General features: G+C 37.7%; 2 protein-coding genes across 2 annotated transcripts; both read right to left on the reverse strand.

Moving 5' to 3' along the window:
* Nucleotides 1–14948: 14948 nt before the first annotated feature.
* Nucleotides 14949–15626, reverse strand: LOC137838694 (uncharacterized). The gene has a single exon (XM_068647926.1). The coding sequence runs from the start codon at nt 15624–15626 to the stop codon at nt 14949–14951; it is 678 nt and encodes a 225-aa protein (XP_068504027.1).
* A 2357-nt stretch (nt 15627–17983) lies between these two features.
* LOC137838695 (uncharacterized) lies at nt 17984–18592 on the reverse strand. The gene has a single exon (XM_068647927.1). The coding sequence runs from the start codon at nt 18590–18592 to the stop codon at nt 17984–17986; it is 609 nt and encodes a 202-aa protein (XP_068504028.1).
* Nucleotides 18593–20524: the final 1932 nt, after the last annotated feature.

The following is a 20524-nucleotide window of genomic DNA, read 5'->3' on the forward strand; positions in this document are numbered from 1 at the left end:
TTTTCAAATCTTGCTTTTGGATAAATATACTTTGAGTGTGCCTCAGAATCTGATAATAAAAGATTATATCCATTTGTTTTCTTGAAAGCTCTATGTCATGTTCTATTCCTAAAATGTCAAAATTGTTTATACTGCTAAAACTATTGTGTTATCATTCTGATTTCTGCTTTGTACAACCCTTCTCTTTGTCTATTTGTAGATCAAATAGGGGGAGAAATTTATGCTTGATTTGGTTGTATAGTTAGCTTTAAAACTGATGCATTATGTTGTTGTTTTTCTGCACTTGAAAGCTCTTGAACACTTCACTTTTTCTGGTTTTTCTACTAATGTTGTATATGCAGAAAACCAGTTTGTGTGTGTCTTGTTATCTTGTTGCTATACTTGATTTGTATATGCATCAATTCTGTGTTGCAGGACCTTTCATGTACAGGTGTTATGATGAAGAATAATCAAAGTGATGGTTATGGTTCAAGAGCATACAGCTTACTCAAATTCTTGACAAGTCAAAATTCATGACCTATGTAAAGTAAGTTGTATATGTTCATCCTATGCTTTTGACTTCATAAGAAAAAATGAAATTCTAAACATGCTTAAGGTAATGCAAAGGTGAAATTCTAAACATCACTTTGAAAGATGATTTGCTTTGAAAAATAACATTTTCTTGTTGTCTTAGAAAAACAACTGATTGTTTTCACAAAACAACCGATTGTTTTACCTCTGGCACATTTGAATAATGTTGTTATGATTTCTTATGCATGATTACAGTTGTTCATTTTCTTTCATAACCCATTATGAGTCATATATGTATACTTTGTGCCTCTGAATTAGATCATAAAGAGATATAATCTTTGTTTTTCCTTGAAATTCAAAGCTTTTTATGAATGACAACCACATTAGTGGTCATGGGATTGATGAATATTTGTGAATGTATCTTTGGAATGTCTGGAAGGTTTGCTCTTAACAGAAGAAAGAATATTTTTACCAAATCCACCTCTTGAGCAATCATTTTACCAACTTGAATTATTGGATGGAGAAAAGATAGGGGGAGAATCCTTGCTAAAATTGTTGGGGTCTATGGTACTTTGATTCTGCTGTTGTCATAGCTATGATACACCATAGATTTTTGCTGCAATTTTGATATGGAATTACAAGTTTGATGCTGCAATGGTGCTGCTACACATACTGGTATTATGGTTTTTCTTAATCCTGTTTTTATCCCTTCTTTCATTCTATTTGAGAAGACAAATAGGGGGAGAATGGTGTGGTTTTATGTGTTGTATTGGTGTTGTTACACTCTAGTGTTATCTGGTTTTATCATAGTTTAAATTTTGCTGCTTCCATGCTGGTATTCACCATAGTTTTGCTGCACACAAGTCTCATTTTGGCACTGGATTTTATGGCTATTTGACTGGTTTTTCTGCTTAAAGGCTTATACAGAAAAGTGGTTTTGTGTGCCTTAGTATCCTGTTGGTATACTTGCTTTGTATATGCACAAATTCTGTTTTGCAGGAACTATCAAGTTCAAAAACAACAACACAAACAAACCAGGGATTTGTCTTCATCAAATAGGGGGAGATTGTTGAACAAGATGCTCTGATGTCTCCAAATCCAAGAGGAAAGCTTGAAGACCTTGCTGTTGGGTGTGTGTGTGTTGTCTAGCTGTTTGAAACTTGTTAATTCACTCCTTAAGATGATCCATGTTCATTTGAATCTTTAATCTTTTGAATAGATGAGTTTTCTACAATGTTGTTGAAATTTCAACAAGTTGTTTTTTGAAACCACAGGTTGTTTTACCTTAGCAGTTTTTGAAAAGGTTTTTGAAAAGCTTGACTTTGCTATCAAGTCAATTCAACCGATTGTTTTGACAAAACAATCTTTTTTTTTTTCCTGAGAACCTTAAAAGAATTTTGTTAAGTGGTTTTAATATGCTTTAAATGATCATAACTAACTTGGCTCCTTTATTAAATGTTTTTGACCACTTGGTTGGTCTATATAAAGATATAAAGGTGGTTTTACGCTCCTAATCTTGGAGTAAGAGAAAGAGTTTATCAAAATAGTTTTTCCAAGATTTGAAAGAGCTTTGGATCATTCTTAAGTGTGTGGAATAGGATTGAGTTGTATTCTAAACTTTAAGCTTTGTAATACCCAGGTGTATTCTATTCCCTTCTTCCTTGATTACTGTATTTATGTAATTGTGTTGCCAATGAGTGTTGTGTGTTCTTAAGGTGTTCAAGATCAACACTCTTGGTGTGGTTTACCAAAGGTAGTGTGTTTCTTGAGGGGTTCAAGGTCACTACTTTGGTGTGTGGTGTTTGTAATCTGGTTTTGATTGCATAGTGGAATACCTAGTGGTTTCTGGGGACTGGATGTAGCTCTTAGTGTAAGAGTGAACCAGTATAAATTGCTAGTGTGCTTATCTCTTACTCTTAACTCTTTAAATTCTGTTTTTAAGCTGTTTATGTTCTAACTGGTATAAACAACCGATTGTTTTTCTGATATCATCTTAAAACAGTTTTGGTTCTTTGTTTCCTTGATTTCTTTCTCTGCAATTTAGCATTGAATTTCATTATACATTCAAAGTTTGCGAAAATCCTTTAAAAACAATTCACCCCGCTCTTGTTTAAGGCCATATATTATAACAGATAAAAGATTGCATACTTCTCGCTCTTGAGGAGGAAGGTCCTCAAGGTGTCTGGGTTTCTGTAGGTTGGGCTCCTCCGCCCAATAGAGGGGAAACTCATCCAATAGAGTGGGGTCCCTCCGGTTGCACCGCACCTTGAAGAAGTGCTTCCTGAAACCTTTGCAGGATTGCTGGAATAGTGTTAGGAGCATCCTCCCCGCAACACCGTTGAAGCTGACCCACAACTTCTTGCCCAAGCTCTTCGCCTAAAAAAAGAAGAGAAACACGTCCACTGATGGCGTATGGCCAAGGTAGTGCCACAAGATTGCGAAAGACCTCACGAACGCCCAACTGTTAGGGTGTAGTTGAGCGAGGGAAAAATCCACCTCAATAAGAAGGGCTTGCTCAAATGGGGTGAAGGGCAATCGTAGTCCAAGTCTCCGAAAGACCGCGAAGTAGATGAAGCAGAAGGGACCTTCGGGGTCTGAAGACTCATCAGCACACACCGGTTCACCTTCCCTATAAGCCACCATCCTCATGAATTTGTTGTGGTCTTTGCCAAAGACACGCGATTTGTGGCAGGTTTGTTTCTTCCTATAAACAGTTATACTCGCAAGGGAGGTAAAGCTGGAGGTCTCATTTAAAAGAGCATCAGGTGCCCAGCGGTATAGGGACTTATAGTTAGAGGCAGAAAGAGGTTGGGGTGGTGTCAGGGATGGAGCGGAGGATGGAGGTGGAGTTGTGGTTGAAGTGGAGTTAAAGTGTGAAGAGGAAGCCGGAGAAGGGTTCTGGTGAGTCTTCTTAAATAAAGCTAAAAAAGAGAAGAAAAAAAAACGAAACTTTAGAAGATGGCGATGGCGTGACTCGACAAAACCCAGAAAACAGAGACCCAATCGAAAACAGAGAAAACCTAAAATGCAGAAAACGTAAACAGTCTTAGAACAGTTATAACATGTTATGGGTAGCAGAATCATAAAGCAAGAGCAAGCAACGCATAAAGTTTATACCTTTGATCAAGCAAGATTTGAAGGTCTGAGTTTTGGATGGAGAAGAGAGAGCGTTTTGAAGAATTTCTTGAGAAATTATTTGCTTAAGTGAAAGTAATGAAACAATGACAGGAGCGTAAGGGTTTAAGGGTTTAAACAGTGCACGAAGAAGTTCAAGCGCCAACAAGTCCCAGCCGTTGATCATGCCACGTGTACGCTGGTTTAAAAGGTTTGGTGAGACGTCCCATCACCCAGAGCCACGTAGGTCGCCTAGGCCGATCACTTAGTCTCTTCACTGAAACAAGTTACAGCTCGAGACTATGGGCTTGTGTACCGACCAGTCCTCGGTCATCGACTCCAATGGCTGACCTCAGACATCGCGCACTGGTGCCTGATAGTGGAAGGGGGCCACGTAAGGTGGGCCCTAGACACACCTATCAGGGTATGGGTCAGTCTTCGGACATTGGTACTATAGACATCGACGTTGGAGATCAACATCTGACCACGACAAAGAAGGAGAGATCGGATGTCGACAGTCTGAACAGTTATATTGGGCCACGTAAGGTGGGCCCAAGAGTTATACTAAGTTATCAGTTAAAACCTCAGATATAAAAAAAGTCTAAGTCACGAGGGATCCATACAGGTGGTGTGTATAGCGCATACATGCACGACACAACTAAACAACCCTTAAGAACACGAAGGCCCACTAGGGTTAGGATTCCCAAGGGTAGCTACATGCATGGCACGTGAATACTTACGGCACCCACACAACAGATGGCGCCAGAGATTACGTGCACAAGTTGGTACCCAAGCGGCCACTCTGTTAGTCGTTGCACTCAAGTTAAGGAAAGTTCTATGTGCCAGATACGCTAAGATTATGTAAATAGCGACGCAAAGAAATTCCCCAAGGAACCCCAGACCAGGGTAAGAATACAAAGGTAAACCCTAGTTTCAACCTATATAAAGGGTGCTAAGAACCCTAGCAAGGGACACAGTTTCTAAGACTGAAGCTATTTTATACACTTGGTGTTTCTTTTCCCTAATACTGACTTGAGCGTCAGAGTTTAAACGACCGCTAGGGCACCCCTTTGTCTTTGCAAGTGAGAGATTCTTTGATCAAGGAAGTACGATTCTCAGGCGGAGATAGAACGGCCAAAGGCTGTTGCTCGATTCAACCGGCGGAGCGAGTCAACCGGCAGGAACAATTTCAATTTTGATTCTTCTTTGCTAATAAATCTTGGTCTGTGAAATGTCTTAATTGCTGTCACAAAAAAACAATCGATTGTTTTTACGAAACAACCGATTGTTTTTACGAAACAATCGATTGTTTTTACGAAACAACCGATTGTTTTGCCTATGTCAGCATTGCTTTACAGCTGGTTTGGTTTTCTGTGTATTGATTCTATTGCAGATTCTTTCTCAAAGCTATTATGAGCCAACATTGCATTTATCATGGCCTTGAATTCGTTCAGAAAGGCAATTACCTTAGTCATAAATGGAATATATTCCATATTCTCTTGGAAATTTAAGAGCCTTTATGACTAGTCAAATCTTCTTGTGTCAACCATGTGTTTTCTGATTCAAAGCTGACGTGGGTTTGTGTGCCTCTGAACAGATTCTTTTTCTTGAGGAAAGCAACCCACTAAAAGTCAACTTTAGTAGTTACTCTCTATCTTTATAAAACATACTTTATGCATCTGTTTTTCTTCACAAAATCAACCAATTGTACAACTCTTTGTTTCATCTCAAATTTGGTGCATACTTCTCCTGTCACAGCAAATGTCCTTCTTCCTCCATGGACTCCACACCTCCTTCATCCAAAAGAATGAAGACCCGTGGGGTAAAGAGGGGTGGACACTTAGAAGGTTGGTTCTCAGGAGAGGAGGAGAAGATTGAGAAGTATCTCCATGAAACTACCAGAAAAGCCATCAACAATCCAAAGATTATCTCTTTCAATTGGTTGAAGGAGCAAAAACTCACTGAAGTAAGCGTACTTCTTAAAGAATAGCCGTTGAAGAGATTCTTGGAGGTGTTAGGGAACATTATCCTGACCTTGAAAGAGTGTTCTACACCAATATGAAATTTGAGGGCAATAACATTAGCTCACTAGTAAAAAGAGTGGATATGGAGATAACTCCTGAGGTATGGACAACAGTCTCTAGTCTGAAGTATGTTGGATTAAGAATAAATAAAGGAAACATTGGAGTGATTGAGGAATTCAACAAAATACAATTCTATAGAAGTATCAAAAGTAAGAAACTTTTCTGTAGGAGGTTTGAAGTTGAATGAAAGAATCATTGCCTTCATAGTAACTTGGATGCTAACATCAAGGGGGAGTAATCATTTTGTGTTGACCGAAGAAGATTTTGTCTACATCTATTGCATTATGAACAAGATGAAAATTAATTGGATTCATATTATCAAGGAGCATATGCAAAAATCCATGAGGTTAAGTGACTATCACTATCCCTATGCTTCGTTTATTTCTAAATTTTTGCATTATTTTGAAGTGGATCTAGAAGAGGAGCAAACATAATTGGTGAAGTCATCTCATGAGGTGAACAATGGTTCACTTAGCAAGATGGGTTTCACCAAAGTTGATGGAAAATGGGTAAGCAAGGATGGAGATCAAACTGGCTTGTTAGAATTTATGGCCTTAAACAAGAGAGGGGGTATAATGAAATCCAATGATGAATCACAGAGAAAGAAATCAAGGAAGCCAAAGAACAAAATTGATTAAGTTGATTTCCATAAAATCAACCAGTTGTTTTTATCAGCAGTGATTACAACAACTTAAAAGCATAATGTAAATGAGTTCAGGGCAAGAGAAAAGCACGCAAGCAATTTATACTGGTTCACTCTTATCCCAAGAGCTACATCCAGTCCCCATAAACCACTGGTGTCTACTATGCAATCAAAATCCAGATTACAAACAACAACACCAAAGAAGTGACCTTGAACACCTCAAGCACACACACTTCTCTTGGAAATCACACCACAGAATTCATAACAACCTTTGATTCTGCACACACCAAAAAAGTGATCTTGAACACCTCAAGAACACACTTCTTTTGGCAAACACACCACAGAATTCAGAACAACCTCTGACTCTGTACACACCAAAGGAGTAATCTTGAACACCTCAAGAACACACAGCACACCAAAAAATTCAGAACAACCTTTGATTCTGCTTACACCACCAATATTCAGAAATACAAGAGATAAAAAAAGGATTACACCTGATCAATATCAAAAACGAAAGATTATAGCAACCCTAATCCACTCCTTTGTGAAAATCCAAAAGCTTGATGCAAATCTTAAAAACTCAAATTTGTTTTCTCAATCTCAAAATGTCTAAACTGTTTTCCAATTTTCTTTAAGAGCGTCAAACAAACTTTATATACTCCAAAGGTTTGTTAAAAACATTTAAAGCAGAAGCCAAAACAATTAGAAAACATTTAAAGCTGATTTACCAAACTTAACAGAAATTTTGTTATGGATTTTAAAAAAAAAATCGGTTGAATTGGTTTGACAACAAAGTCAATCAAGTCAAACAGCTTCAAACCTTTTTCAAGAACCACTAATTGTCAAACAACCGATTGAAATGATAAAACAACTGGTTGTTTTTCCACATCTTCAGAAAACAATCTTTTTCAAAAAGGTTTATGATTCAATCAGTTTTAGATTCAAACAAAGAGTGGAATACACTTTAATCTACCCAGAACCCACCCACACAAGCAACAACTCCATCCTTCCACCAAACACCATGGATTTGGAGACATTAAAGCACAAGATCATCCTTGGTTAACACTCAAGAGGTGTTCAAATTGAAAAAGAGGATGAAGAGCGAGCTATTGTTGTTGGTCAAGAGGCTGATGCTGCTGCTGATGATGTTTATGCAGTTGCTGGATTTGTTGGAGAGGAAGGTGTTGGTCCAAGTGCTCGAGAACGCATCACTTCCATGCCTCCCTTTGAAAGATTGTTGCTGGGAAGGATGGGCAATTTTGCTGATGATCAAAGAAGTCATCATGAATTTTGTGTGGCTCGTTTTCAGAATCTGGATGAATAGATTGAAGTTGTTCAGAATCAACTCTTTGAGCTGCAATATGGGAAGGAAGATTAATGTTTTTTTAAAATTTTGCACAGTCTTTCTTAAATTATGTTTTTACCCTTTCTTTCACTCTATTTGTGAAGACAAATAAGGGGAGAACGGTTTGGTTTATGTGTTGTATCCTCTGCTGCAAAACTCTGAATTATTTGCAGAACTCTTGACTTTGTATGGTTTTAAAATTATGCTAATGTATGCATAAATACACTTGGTTTTTCTGCTTAAAGGATTATACAGAAAACTGGGCTAAGAGTACCTTTATATCATGCTGCTATGTATGCTCTGTATTTGCATCAAATCTGTTTTGCAGGTGCTGAATCAAATTCAAACAGGACAACACAAGCAACCAGGGATTTGTCTTCATCAAATAGGGGGAGATTGTTGAACAAGGGCTTTGATGTCTCCAAATCCATGAAGATTGTTTGAAGGATTAGTTGTAGCTTGTGTGTGTTGGTTCTGGGTAGTTTGAATTTGTAATCCACTCTTGGTTAGAATCCAAATCTGATTTAAATCAAAACCTTTTTGACAAAAAGTGTTTTCTAAAGAAGTGGAAAAATAACTAGTTGTTTTATCATTTCAATCGGTTGTTTGACACTTGGTGGGTTTTGAAAAGGATTTGAAATTGTTTGACTTTGTTGTCAAACCAATTCAATCGGTTGTTTCGTGATTTCAACCAGTTGTTTTTTTAAAATCCATAACAGAATTCTGTTAAGTTTGGTAAATCTGTTTTAAATGTTTTGAAACTGAATTGGCTCTTGCTTTAAATGTTTATAACAAACCTTTGGAGTATATAAAGGTTGTTTTACGCTCCTAAGGAACAAGAACACAGATTGGAGAATTCAGATTGAGCATAGTAACTTAAGTTTTCAAAGATTTACTTCAAGCTTTTGGGTTTTCTCAAAGAGTGGAATAAGATTATTGTTTGATCTTTTGATTTGATTTTGATCAGGTGTAATCCTTTCTCTTTATCTCTTGTATTTCTTGAATACTTGTGGTGTGTGCAGAATCAGAGGTTGTTCTGAGTTTTGTGGTGTAGTTGCCAAAAGAAGTGTGTGTTCTTGAAGGGTTCAAAATCACTTCTTTAGGTGTGTGTGTGTGTTTTGTAATTTGTGATTGATTGCATAGTGGAATTCCCAGTGGTTTCTGGGGACTGAATGTAGCTCTTGGGATAAGAGTGAAGCAGTATAAATCTACTTGTGTACTTATCTCTTTCCCTGAACTCTTTAATATTTGATTTAAGTTGTTTTTATTCACTGCTGGTAGAAACGATCGGTTGAATCGCAAAAACAACTAGTTGATTTTCTGTAAATCAACTAAATCAGTTTTGGTTTTTGGTTTCCTTAGTTTCTTTCTCTGTGATTCTTCATTGGATTATTTGCGAAAATCTTTCGTAAAGAATTCACCCCCCTCTTGTTTAAGGCCATAAGTTCTAACAATCACAATGTCAAAAAAGGTTATGTTCCCAATGTGGAATAACTAAAGAATAAATTAAGTAGGATGCATCTCAACACAAGTTGGAAAGGACGCTGGAGCTGGACTGATAAAGATGAAACGTTAATCTTCTATTGTTGGGAATCTTCGTATAGACAATTTGTTTTCACAGGGTCTACGAGTTAAATATTTCACACTTAAATATCTCAGTACATTGCATTGGATGATCTAGGTTTTGCATATGATTAGACGATCTAAAGTTCCTTTGCATACATATAGATGGTCTGAAATTTGGTGTATCAAACAATGTTATCTTGTATGCATTATATGTTTATGTTTATATATGTTGAAATAAGAAGCTTTGATGATTCCAAATTTGTCTTGAAGATCTACTGTTGCGTGTATATGTGTGTTTAGTTAGGTAGATTTTGTTATGCAAATTTGCTTCTCAGTATGATCCAAGTAAACTGATTTGAAATCTCCTTTAAATGTTTTGTTTTCCAAATCAATAGTTATTTTAATTAATTGATTCATTTATTAATCAATTGAAATTACTTCTATTCAAGTTTGTTGACTATAGTAAGTATTTTAAAATATTGATTTATCCTATCAATCGGTTGAAAACACTTACGATTTTTAAAGGATTTAAAAATTATTTGTTTTCTTTTCTGTCTTTTCTAATAAGTGAAATCAACCAGTTATTTTCATAAATGAACCGATTTTTAATGTGATGATTAATTTTGTTAAAGAAAATAGTCAGTTATTTTCATAAATCAATTAAATGTTTTTAACAGAACTTTGTTATGTTAATCGAATTGTTTTTAATTGATACAACTAATTTCATTAAATGATCAAACTGTTTTAACAATCTTTCCTAACTTATATAAAGATTTTTTCTGACCATTTAACATAACACTTTTCATAGAGAGAAAACATGAAGTTTTAAATCATTCTTGGAGATTACATTTGGATCTTGGATCACTGTTGTGGTGTGAATAAGGTTTTTGGGATATCAATTATGTTGTTCTTCATTTGTATTAAACCTAGGTGTATTCCAACTTCATTATTTTCACTGTTTTGTGTTGTAAACAAATTCATATAGGGTTTCTAAATTCAGTGTGTGGTTAAGAGTGTTGTGTATTCTTGTAGGGTTCAAGATCAACACTCTTGGTTGTTCTTGTTTGATTGTTTTTAGTGAATTCTCGGTGGTATGCTAAGGACTGGATGTAGCTTTTGATTAAAAGTGAACCAATATAAATCTCATGTACATTATCTCTCTCTTGTACAATCCAAATAGCCAATAAGATGACCAAGGACTCAAGAGACACTTCACACTTTGATAAGTCATCTCGGCATCAAAGACAAGGCCCCACCAAATGTCGGAAGAACCTCAGCAGAAGAAGAACTGGGCATAAACCATAACATCAAATGTTCTTTCTTCTGGTCTTCTAACAATACAAAATGTTTGTAAATAAATTGGTCTCACTTTAGGGGTCTAAATTGGTCTCACTTGGTTAAGCTTGTGTCCAGTGGGGATCTTCTTTGGGTTCTTACCTTAATTTTTAATCTCAACAATAATAAATAAAAGAGCAACCTCTAAAATGTGTCAATCTAAAATCAACTCACATCACTCTCTTACTCTAATATCTGTTATATAATATTTTTTACAGTATTTTGCGTTTAAATCAATTGATTGAATTCTCAAAACAACTGGTTTATATTTTGTTTAATGCTTGTTGTTCTTTTTATAATTAGTTGAACATGTAAATCATTTAGTTAATTTTATTGCGTTTTTCAATCTAACTCCAGTATTTGAGAAAATATTGTGAAAACAATTCACCCTCCCTCTTGTTTCAAGTCACATATTCTAACAATATAATCAGGTTTGTATGTGCTAAATGTATCTAAAAATATTTCATACTTCATAATGCATTTGATTAATTTGCAATTATAAAGTGCCTACTTGCAAACAATATAGTATTTCCAAGTATTAGATGGTCTAAGTTGTGTGTGCATTTCGATAGTCTAGGCAGTACAAGCGACAGATGATTAAATATCATTTTTTGTAAAGCCAAACTTCTTGTATTAGGAATAACCACAAATCTTGTTGTACATTTGATTTGAATTTCTTGAATAGTTTATTTATATTAATGATATTCGTTGATTTTGTGATACCAGATTATGTTTTGATTGAATATTTGATTGAAATGTTTGAGCATGTGATTATTTACATTATTGAGGGTTTTAGTTTCTCTAATTTTAGAAAGAAAAATATGAGTTGTAATCTTTTCAATATTACCATTGCTTAGTTACTATTTTTAACCCTTTCGTATAACCTAAAAACCCTTTTGTATATGGAACATTACTATGATCTACAACAACTTGATGAAAGAGGTTTTGGAATTTAGTGTGGATCTTGAACGTTGTATTCAAGGTTTCCTTCTTGAATTAAACCATCTACCCAAAATTGATAAGGATATTCTGGAACTATGTTAGGTTAGTAAAGAACTGTCCATCAGTCCAATTAGTATCTCTAATGCAATCGCTGGGAAAGGGTTCCTAATTGATTTTATCCTAAGAGGAAAGCGATTTACTATGGAATTGGCACAATTGTACAGAAGCTATATGGTGATAACTTCTTAGAAGAGCCTCTTGGTCAGAAGATTGATTACAAGAAGCTGTATGCAAAAGGAAAAATATGAACAAAAGTGTAACAAATGATTGCTTCAAAAATATGGTTCAAAATACCATATAACAGAGTATGGAAGGTTTGTACCATATAACAGAACACCATATGAACAACACGAATTTAAAGAGAAGAAAATTAGGAGAGAACACACTTGGCGCTTGAAGAACCAAAGCTCTAAATACCAAATGATAGCATCCTCTCATCCGAATTGAGTTTTTCTTGAAATTTGAAGGAGATTGGTGGAAGCTTAATGGAAGGAGTATGTCAAGGATGGCTTCATTGAAGTTATGCATTCATTGGAGTTGCATGAAGAGTAGGGAGAGTGATTGGTTCGGCCATATCACTTGAAAGAGGTGGAGAGGCTAGACAAGAGAGTGCTTAGGCTTGCAATTTGGCAGCATAATACTCATATATTTTATCTATGTTTTCATGAGCCAAGCACCTTAATTTATAGGAGAAAGGGCTTAATATTTTGGAGCCAAAATTTAAAAATTCAAAATAAAACTCTCCAATGAGAAGGTGCCATGTGGACTCATGCTTTCCATGTTTAGCTCACACCTTCCATGCTAAATCCTCCCCACTCCCAGGTTGCCATGTGGACGTCCATGTGCTCCTTGTCAAGCTAATTTTCATCCTATATTACACCCTGGATGTTCTAGGATTACATTGGGCTAAAAAAAGTCCAATTGTTACCCTAATTATACCTATTCTACTATTGGTCGAAATACAAGCCCAAAAACCTATGCTACTTGGTCCAAATATTTGGTCCGATTATTTTATGCTACTAGGCCCAATACACCTATGAAATCCTAAACAAATTTATACAATTTATTTAAGTTAAAGTTTTACCCAAAAATAATGTTGACTAGTCAGCCGAAACTCAGTTTTCTTGTTCTTCTGACCAAAGCTCCAATTTATGTTTTGATGAGTTGGAGGTCTTCTTGGATTGCTTTGTACATTCATTCATTCTAGAGTTGTCCTCTTGATTGGGCCTACAAAAATAAACAAAAGCCCAATTAGACTTGTATTTGTAAATAAGTCCATAAACAGGCTCGAGGTGTTCATCCTTTTTATTATGTGATTCGTGTTCATCCTTTTTATTATGTGGTTGTATGTGATTGGGAGCTTAGCCATTTGGAAAAAGAATATTTAAGGAGAACTTTCTTTGTTTTGAAATAACTTTAGACATTCACATGAATATCAAATACAAAGTGTTTATTTGCCTATTATGTGTTTCTATGTGATATTTGTTAATGCTTTCATGTGTTATTAACTTATAGTTTTTCTTATATAACTCGATTTTGTCTTAATTTTTAGATTAATTGTATCTTTTCAATGTTTATTTTATTTTTATTTTCTATTTTTAAATTAGATTTATTTTCTATTTTTATATTAGATTTATTTTCTTATTTTAGATTAGATTTATTTTCTGCAAGAAATTAAAACTTTTACAAAACTTAATAAATTTTCATCTTAAAAAAACTGTATTTTCCTGCAGTGAATTCAGCTGATTGTTTGCTTTATGTTTTTTTTTTCTATAGATGTCTCCGATTTTTGTTGGAATTCTAACTCATAATTTCAATTGGAATATGAGAACATAAATTTTGGAGCTGGGTTGCAGCAAAGAAGTAGTTTTTAGTAGATTTGGTTATAAGGATATTTTTACTAGTTGAGTTAGGTGGGTCAAGTTTTGTGCAGTTGTTAAGGTGCATAATTTTCTTTGTTTCAGCACTTTATAAATACAGTGCATCTGAGCATATGAATGACATAGAATAATTTTAGATAGTAGTGGTTTAGTTCTACGTTTTTTCAACTTTTAAGTCAATGTAATATAATATTTTATGTCTACATAAAAATAAATAACATTATTTTGTTATTCAAGTACCCTATTAAATTGTATTAATTTGGATTCTTTCTATTTCGTTACGAAAAATTAACCATCTTATTAACTTTCAAATAAAGATATTGCAAATAGTACAATTTGTTCAAAACAATTGCATTGTGAAATGCCTTTTCAAAGCAATTTCTTAATTTTGTATCTTTCAAATATTTACTTTCAATTCTTTCATTATTTGCAAGGAGGAATTTGATGGGTTATTTTTTCATAAAATTTTGTCCTTTAAAATGAAAATTCAGAAGTCTTCGAAGTCAGATTAAAATAGAATTATTGCCCTAAAAAATGTTCCGATGATTGATTTATTCCACAACTACCAAATTTGTGTTCATACTATAAAACCAACAACATTTCATTTGGCAGCAATTTCATTGTGGATGCTATGTAATTTATAGTTTATTTTATGCATAAGATAAATTAAGTTATTTTTTATCAGCAAAAAATATAATAAAATTAAAGAGGTACTTCAGGGGTACCTCAACCCATATACAAGTATTAAAGCACCATCATACCTAGCAAACAAAAACCATATAACAGCCCATAGCCAAACTACAACATAAACATATCTTCTTATAAGGTGTCTCTCAACTTGAAAGAATCCAATCACATATTCTGCTCCCCTTCCTTAAAACAGCTTATTACCGAGCCCTTAGTCAACTTTCTATCACTATTCCAGGCCACAATATTAGTGCAAGATAGAAGAAACCTGAATCTTCCAGGAATGAGGACCACCTGCCACTGGCAAGTGAAAGCAGTAGCCAACCAGGGGTTTATGATGGCATCCAATCCACCACCAACTAGCTCCACTGTCAGAACCTTCCAGCTTTAACACAGCCACCTATTAACAACCCTCCAATATGCAATCCTCTTCTCCACTACTCCAAAGTTACCGCCTAAATATTACAAGGCACATCCATGACTCCAGTCTCTACCCGATACTACGTATACCGGAATCCCTGCACTCACCTCTTCCTTGGAAAACCAAACTGCTTCACCCAAAGCTAGCCATGCACCTCTCTTTATTATCATCACCTTCAGCCTTCATTTCCGAGCCTTCATTCATCCCAGACCACGCCCCCAGGTATGTACTCCTTACACAAACTTCCGTAAGCTTCCATCTGGCATCTGGAGTACCGTGGACCCTTCCAAACACCCATCCTTTTGTTAGATGTATCAACTTTCGCCCCACCATACGAACTCCCTACTCTCTATACAGGTAACTACTTGTAGCTGCTGATACAGGGCCATGGGTTCAACACCCAATCAGAGAGCGAATAAGAGAACCTAGGTCCCTTATGCTTCAACGCCATCCACGATTTCAGCTGTACCTTATAGAACACTTCATCCACATCCACTACACCTTCATTGAAAACCACTGCATTTCTATGCTCCCACGAGCATCGAATAACAGCTGTCCACACACCTTTCCATATCAAATTTTGTTTCTTACTACCAGCAGTGAGGATAAAACTCTCAAAATGAGTCTCAATGACATTATGTTGGACAAAAAGAATACCAAACCATTTAAAGCACAGATTCCAGACCTTCCAAGCATACTTACACTCCAGAAACAAGTGTTGACATGATTCCTCCTCAGACTCACACAAAGCACACAAGGCAAAATTTAGCAGCACTCCTCTCTTTTTCAAACAGAGTCTTGTTGGGATTTTTCCCAGCAACACCCTCCATGTTGTAAGCAGAACATAAGGAAACGTCTTCACCTTCCAGAGATTAATAAACACTTGTTTTTGCGTGTCCCTGTCCATACTGGTTAGGCTCCCGTACGCTAATTTCACCGTGAAACAGCCTGAATCCTCATTCCGCCATTCCAGGATATCCACAACATCCTTCTTAACACTTACCCTAGTTATAATGCTATCTAACTCCATAACCTGCATCTCCTCCCACCGAAATCTACGTCTTCTCCAAGTTAAGTTCCACCTCCACTCCACATTATCCTAAACTCCCACCTCTTCTACCTTCTGGCCTTGATTGAGGGATAACATAAATAACCTCGGAAACTGCGCTTTCAGATTAGAATTTCCTACCCACACATCCTCCCAGAATCTCACCTTATCCCCTTTACCTATTTTCCAGCTCACTTGTTTTTGAAACCACCCTTCTCCCCCACCTTCTGTACAGACTCTCTGCAGATCTTTCCACCAGTATGAGTGAGATTTAGCAGGAGAATGATCCGAATTGTGGTCCAGTCTGTACTTTGAGTCCAGGACGTCCTTCCACCTTCCTTTGTCGGCCGAAACACACCTCCATTTCCACTTGGCCAATAACGCATGGTTGAACCTTCGGATATCTCTAACACCCAGCCCTCCTTCCTCCTTCGGTTTGCATATGTCCTTCCAGCTAACCCAAGAAATAGGTCTCTTCTCCTTTCCCCACCCCCATAGAAAACGCCGTTGAATACTAGTAATACTTTTACATACACCCTCCGGAACTTTGAAAAGGGATATGTAATAGAGCGGTACTGCAGCCAAAACTGATTTGATGAGACATAATCTTCCTGCCATAGAGAGAAACCTCCCTTTCCATACACTAAGCCTGGATTTCAACTTACTCAATACAGGCTCCCAAAACTTTTTCAATCTCGGGTTACCCCCTACCTCAATGCCCAAATAGGTGAACGGTACCTCCATCTTAGAGCAGTTGAGAATTTTTGTATAGCAGCCCACTTTACTGCTAACGACATTTATCCCAGCTAGCTTAGATTTATAGAAATTAATCTTTAGTCCTGAAGCTATTTCAAAACCCCTGAGGATGGCCTTCAAAGTGATCACATTATTGAGTGCATCTTGGCAAAAAAACAGAGTATCATCAGCGAACTGGAGCATACAGAGCTCCACCTCTTTTCTCCCGATGAGTAGACCTGTGTAAAGGTTAGCCTTAACAGCTTGCCTAACAAGCCCTGCTAGCCCTTCAGCAACCACCAGAAACAGGAACGGGGTAAGGGGATCACCCTGTCTTAACCCTCTTGAGGGTTCGAATTCCTCAGTGGGGCTCCCATTAACCAGCACAGACACAGAAGCACTAACCAGGCAGCCTTTAATCCAAAGAATCCACTTACTGTGAAAACCCATCCTACTTAACGTATCATAGAGGAACTCCCACCTAACTGAGTCATAAGCTTTTTCAAAATCTACCTTGAAACACAGCCCACTAGTACCTCGCCTCTTGAGATCTTCTACCACCTCATTAGCCATTACCACACTGTCAAGAATCCCTCTATCCTTTAGGAAGGCAGATTGGCACTCATCTATTACATACGGAAGAACTTTCTTGAACCTTTCTGCCAACACCTTAGAAATAATTTTATACATCACTCCCACTAAGGATATAGGTCTATATTGCTCTAGATGGATAGGATCTCTCACTTTTGGAACAAGGGCAACAAAGGAAGCATTACACCCCTTTGGGATAGCCCCTGATTCGTGAAAGAGTGTCAAAGCTTCCACGACTTCAGTTTTGATGACTTCCCAGTTTTCCTTTACGAAATTCAGATTAATCCCATTAGGACCTGGGCTTTTAGCACCGTCACAATGCCACACAGCCTCGCGTATCTCTTCCTCTAAGAATGCCATGATCAGACTTTGGTTACTTTCATAAGACAGAGATCTAAACTCTACCTTATCAAACCTGACGCCAAAATCCTCTGTGGCTTGGAACCTACTTTCAAAGAGCTTCTTTGCTTCTAAGCGCACCGTACTAGGTTCCTCACACCACCTTCCACCAATCTCCTAACTTCGTTCCTTAACCTTCTCCATCTCAGTGACGTGTGAAAAAATCTAGTGCATGAGTCTCCATTCTTCAGCCAATTTACTCTAGCCTTCTAACAGGTAACTGACTCTATCTTTTTATCAATTTCCTTTAACCGACTCACCAATTCCAGCCTTCTCACGAAGTCTTCTTCCCTAAGCTCATCATGACAGTCTTTGCAATCTAGGTCCTCTATATCTTGCAATATCTCCTTCTTTACAGTATAGATATTACCGAACACATCCCTATTCCATTTTTTAAGATCACCCTTCAGAGACTTCAACTTCTCTTTGAACCTTACAAATGCGTTCCCCTCGACAGAGTACGCTAACCAAAAATCTTTCACCATTCCACAGAAACTCCTTTCCTGAAGCCAAATATCAAGAGAACGGAAAGGTTTAGGACCCCAGTCCTTCTGTACATCCTTCACCACTATTGCACAATGATCTGAAACTTCCCTACTTTGCACATATTGTTTGCTCATTGGTCACCTGACCAACCACTCTTCAGAGACCAGAACTCTATCTATTCTACTTTTCGCCGTCCCATTTGGTTTGAACCATGTGAAATTCTTCCCAACAATTGGCAAGTCGAAAAGCATATTGTTCTCAATGAAACTATTAAAACCTACAATTTCACTAGAGGAATCAACACTGACCCTAATCCCCTTTCTTTCACAACGGCTTCTGACGGCGTTAAAATCACCACAAAGGCACCACACCGGAACCTGCAAGGCCTCTTTAACAGACGTTAGTTCCTCCCAAAGGATCTTCTTGTCTCTTAAAATACAGGCTGCATAGACATCGACCAAAACACATCTAAGATTTGCTTTAATATGAGTTCCAACAACTGTTATAAAACCTTTCCCCACAACATGACTGTCATAGCTAAACACCTCCTTATGCCACATAGATAACAAGCTTCCATTCCCATTGTCCCCTTCATGGTGTATCCATCCGATTCTATTGTTTCCCCAAACAGCAAAGCATTTAGCCTCCGTAACCTCCCTAGTTTTTGTATCTTGCAAGCACACAAACTCAACCCCTTCCCGATCTATAATATGGTTCAGATACCTGGATTTAATACTCCCCCCCATACCTCTTATATTAAGATCAACAATTATCATTACAGAACATTTTACCTCCCTCCTTCGAATCCTTCAACACCTCTTCATCGCGTGCTTCCATACGGCCGTACTCTTTGATCACCTCCATCTCTTCCCCCCGACAGAGCATCCCAACTTGCTTTCCCACCTCCCATAAGTTCTCCTATTCCATGGTGTTATCAGAGGTACATAACCGCATATTACAATTTCTAATACCCCTATCCGAAATAGATGTTGAAGAAGAGACATCTCGGCATAATAAAGAGTACCCAATATTAAAGCTTTTCAATTGAAGTCGCGCCGACCTCCTCAGTTGCGGGCATGAATCCCTCAAGTCTGCAATCTCTTTCTTCTTGCGCCGGCGAGGTGGTGAGTTTGACCTACTCTTTGCAAAAAGACCGACTAGCCCAGAGTGTGGGGGAGACTCACCCCTTGGATTGACAATCTCCATTAGAGCATCTTGCCCTTGCGATCGCAATGCATCGCCATTTCCCGCCAACGGCATCTCTATTGCGTCTTCTTCCCCCTCAACCACCATCCTTCCTTCTAATTGTACAGGTTCTTTCCTCTCCACCTCCAAATTACCCATATTCTTCGAACCAGGCATTTCCTTCGCCAAATTACTATGTTGCCCTTCGCATTCTCCCTCCACATGGGCTAGAGCATCAGGACCTCCCTCTCTTGAATGGGCCTCAACAGGAGATTTTTGGCCCACTGAACAAATGGACAAAGAAAGATTACTAGAGCACTCAACCTCTATCACAGCTTTAGCTACCTCGGATAGACAATCCTTACTATACAAGGTATGTGCACAACAATGATCAGTGGAGTTGACAGCATATCTTCCTTCCTGAACTAGGAGATCCTCTCTACCATCTTTCCAAGCGTAAGTACTACCTTTCCCCTGGCTTCTAACTCCTAGGTCGGACCCTACAAGAGGGGAAGTTGACTTTTGCCCCCACCTGCTCCCCTACTACTTCCCCGGGCCTCCTTTCTAGCCGTCGGTCATCCTCCGGCAACAACCGTCCATTCTCCTCACCACTCCTAATAGACTGAGCTGTTTCTTCAACGTACGTCTCTAACGATGATACACTATCAAATGACTCATCCCATGCTGGAATTCCTTTGCACCCTCTTCCATTACATTTTGGTTCTACACCCCTAAGCGTTTCCTCCTCAACTAAGATGTTACACATAAACCCATTGATCAGAATTCTTCTCGCAATGCTAACACTTCCAACATTCTGGATGCGCACTTGAAACCTCACATATTCCAGAGTTTCCCAATTAAGAGTAGCTTCATCAATAGACATTAACGTAGCTTCCTTATACAGCTCCTTAACCAGTTTACAAAAGCAGTCCCTGTTCCATACAGGTAGAGGCACCCCATAACATCTCACCCAGACTATTCTATGGTTTATTCCTGAATTAATTGACCATGGGCATACCCTGACGAACACTCTATCATACCATCCTTTGTTCAGCCTCATAATTTCCTCCATATCTTCCCCTTCTGCTGGAGTAAGCAATACCAAGTTGTCTCCCATTGGTTTGGCCCTGACCATTAACATGCCTCCCTTCACGATTTCCTCTCCCAGCTTAGCAAAATCCATCCCATTACCAAGTTTCCCTACGTAGCTTTTCACCATCCACTGGGGTATAACTTCTTGTGTTTTAAGCCTCATACCCTTCCATCCCTCATGTGATGTACCTGCAGCAACTTCAGCAAAGGACCTACTCCTTTTCTTATCCACCCATACCTCCTTAGTCATCTGTTTACCCTTCCTTCCTGCATCTTTCATTGGTCCAGCCCAAGCTTCCTTTCTATTCTCCATGTTTCCATTCCTTGGCTTGTTCCACTCTTCCCTTTTCACTTCAAGGATATGTCTTCGGTACTTTGGAATATTCACGAACAGCTTCCAC

Source organism: Phaseolus vulgaris, chromosome 4 (assembly GCF_000499845.2).
Source record: "Phaseolus vulgaris cultivar G19833 chromosome 4, P. vulgaris v2.0, whole genome shotgun sequence".
NCBI classification, from domain to species: Eukaryota; Viridiplantae; Streptophyta; class Magnoliopsida; order Fabales; family Fabaceae; genus Phaseolus; species Phaseolus vulgaris.

What these genes read in the sequence shown, in the direction of transcription:
- LOC137838695 (XM_068647927.1), bottom strand. Translation starts at nt 18,592, where the DNA reads ATGGGGGGGAGTATTAAATCCAGGTATCTGAACCATATTATAGATCGG.
- LOC137838694 (XM_068647926.1), bottom strand. Translation starts at nt 15,626, where the DNA reads ATGCAGGTTATGGAGTTAGATAGCATTATAACTAGGGTAAGTGTTAAG.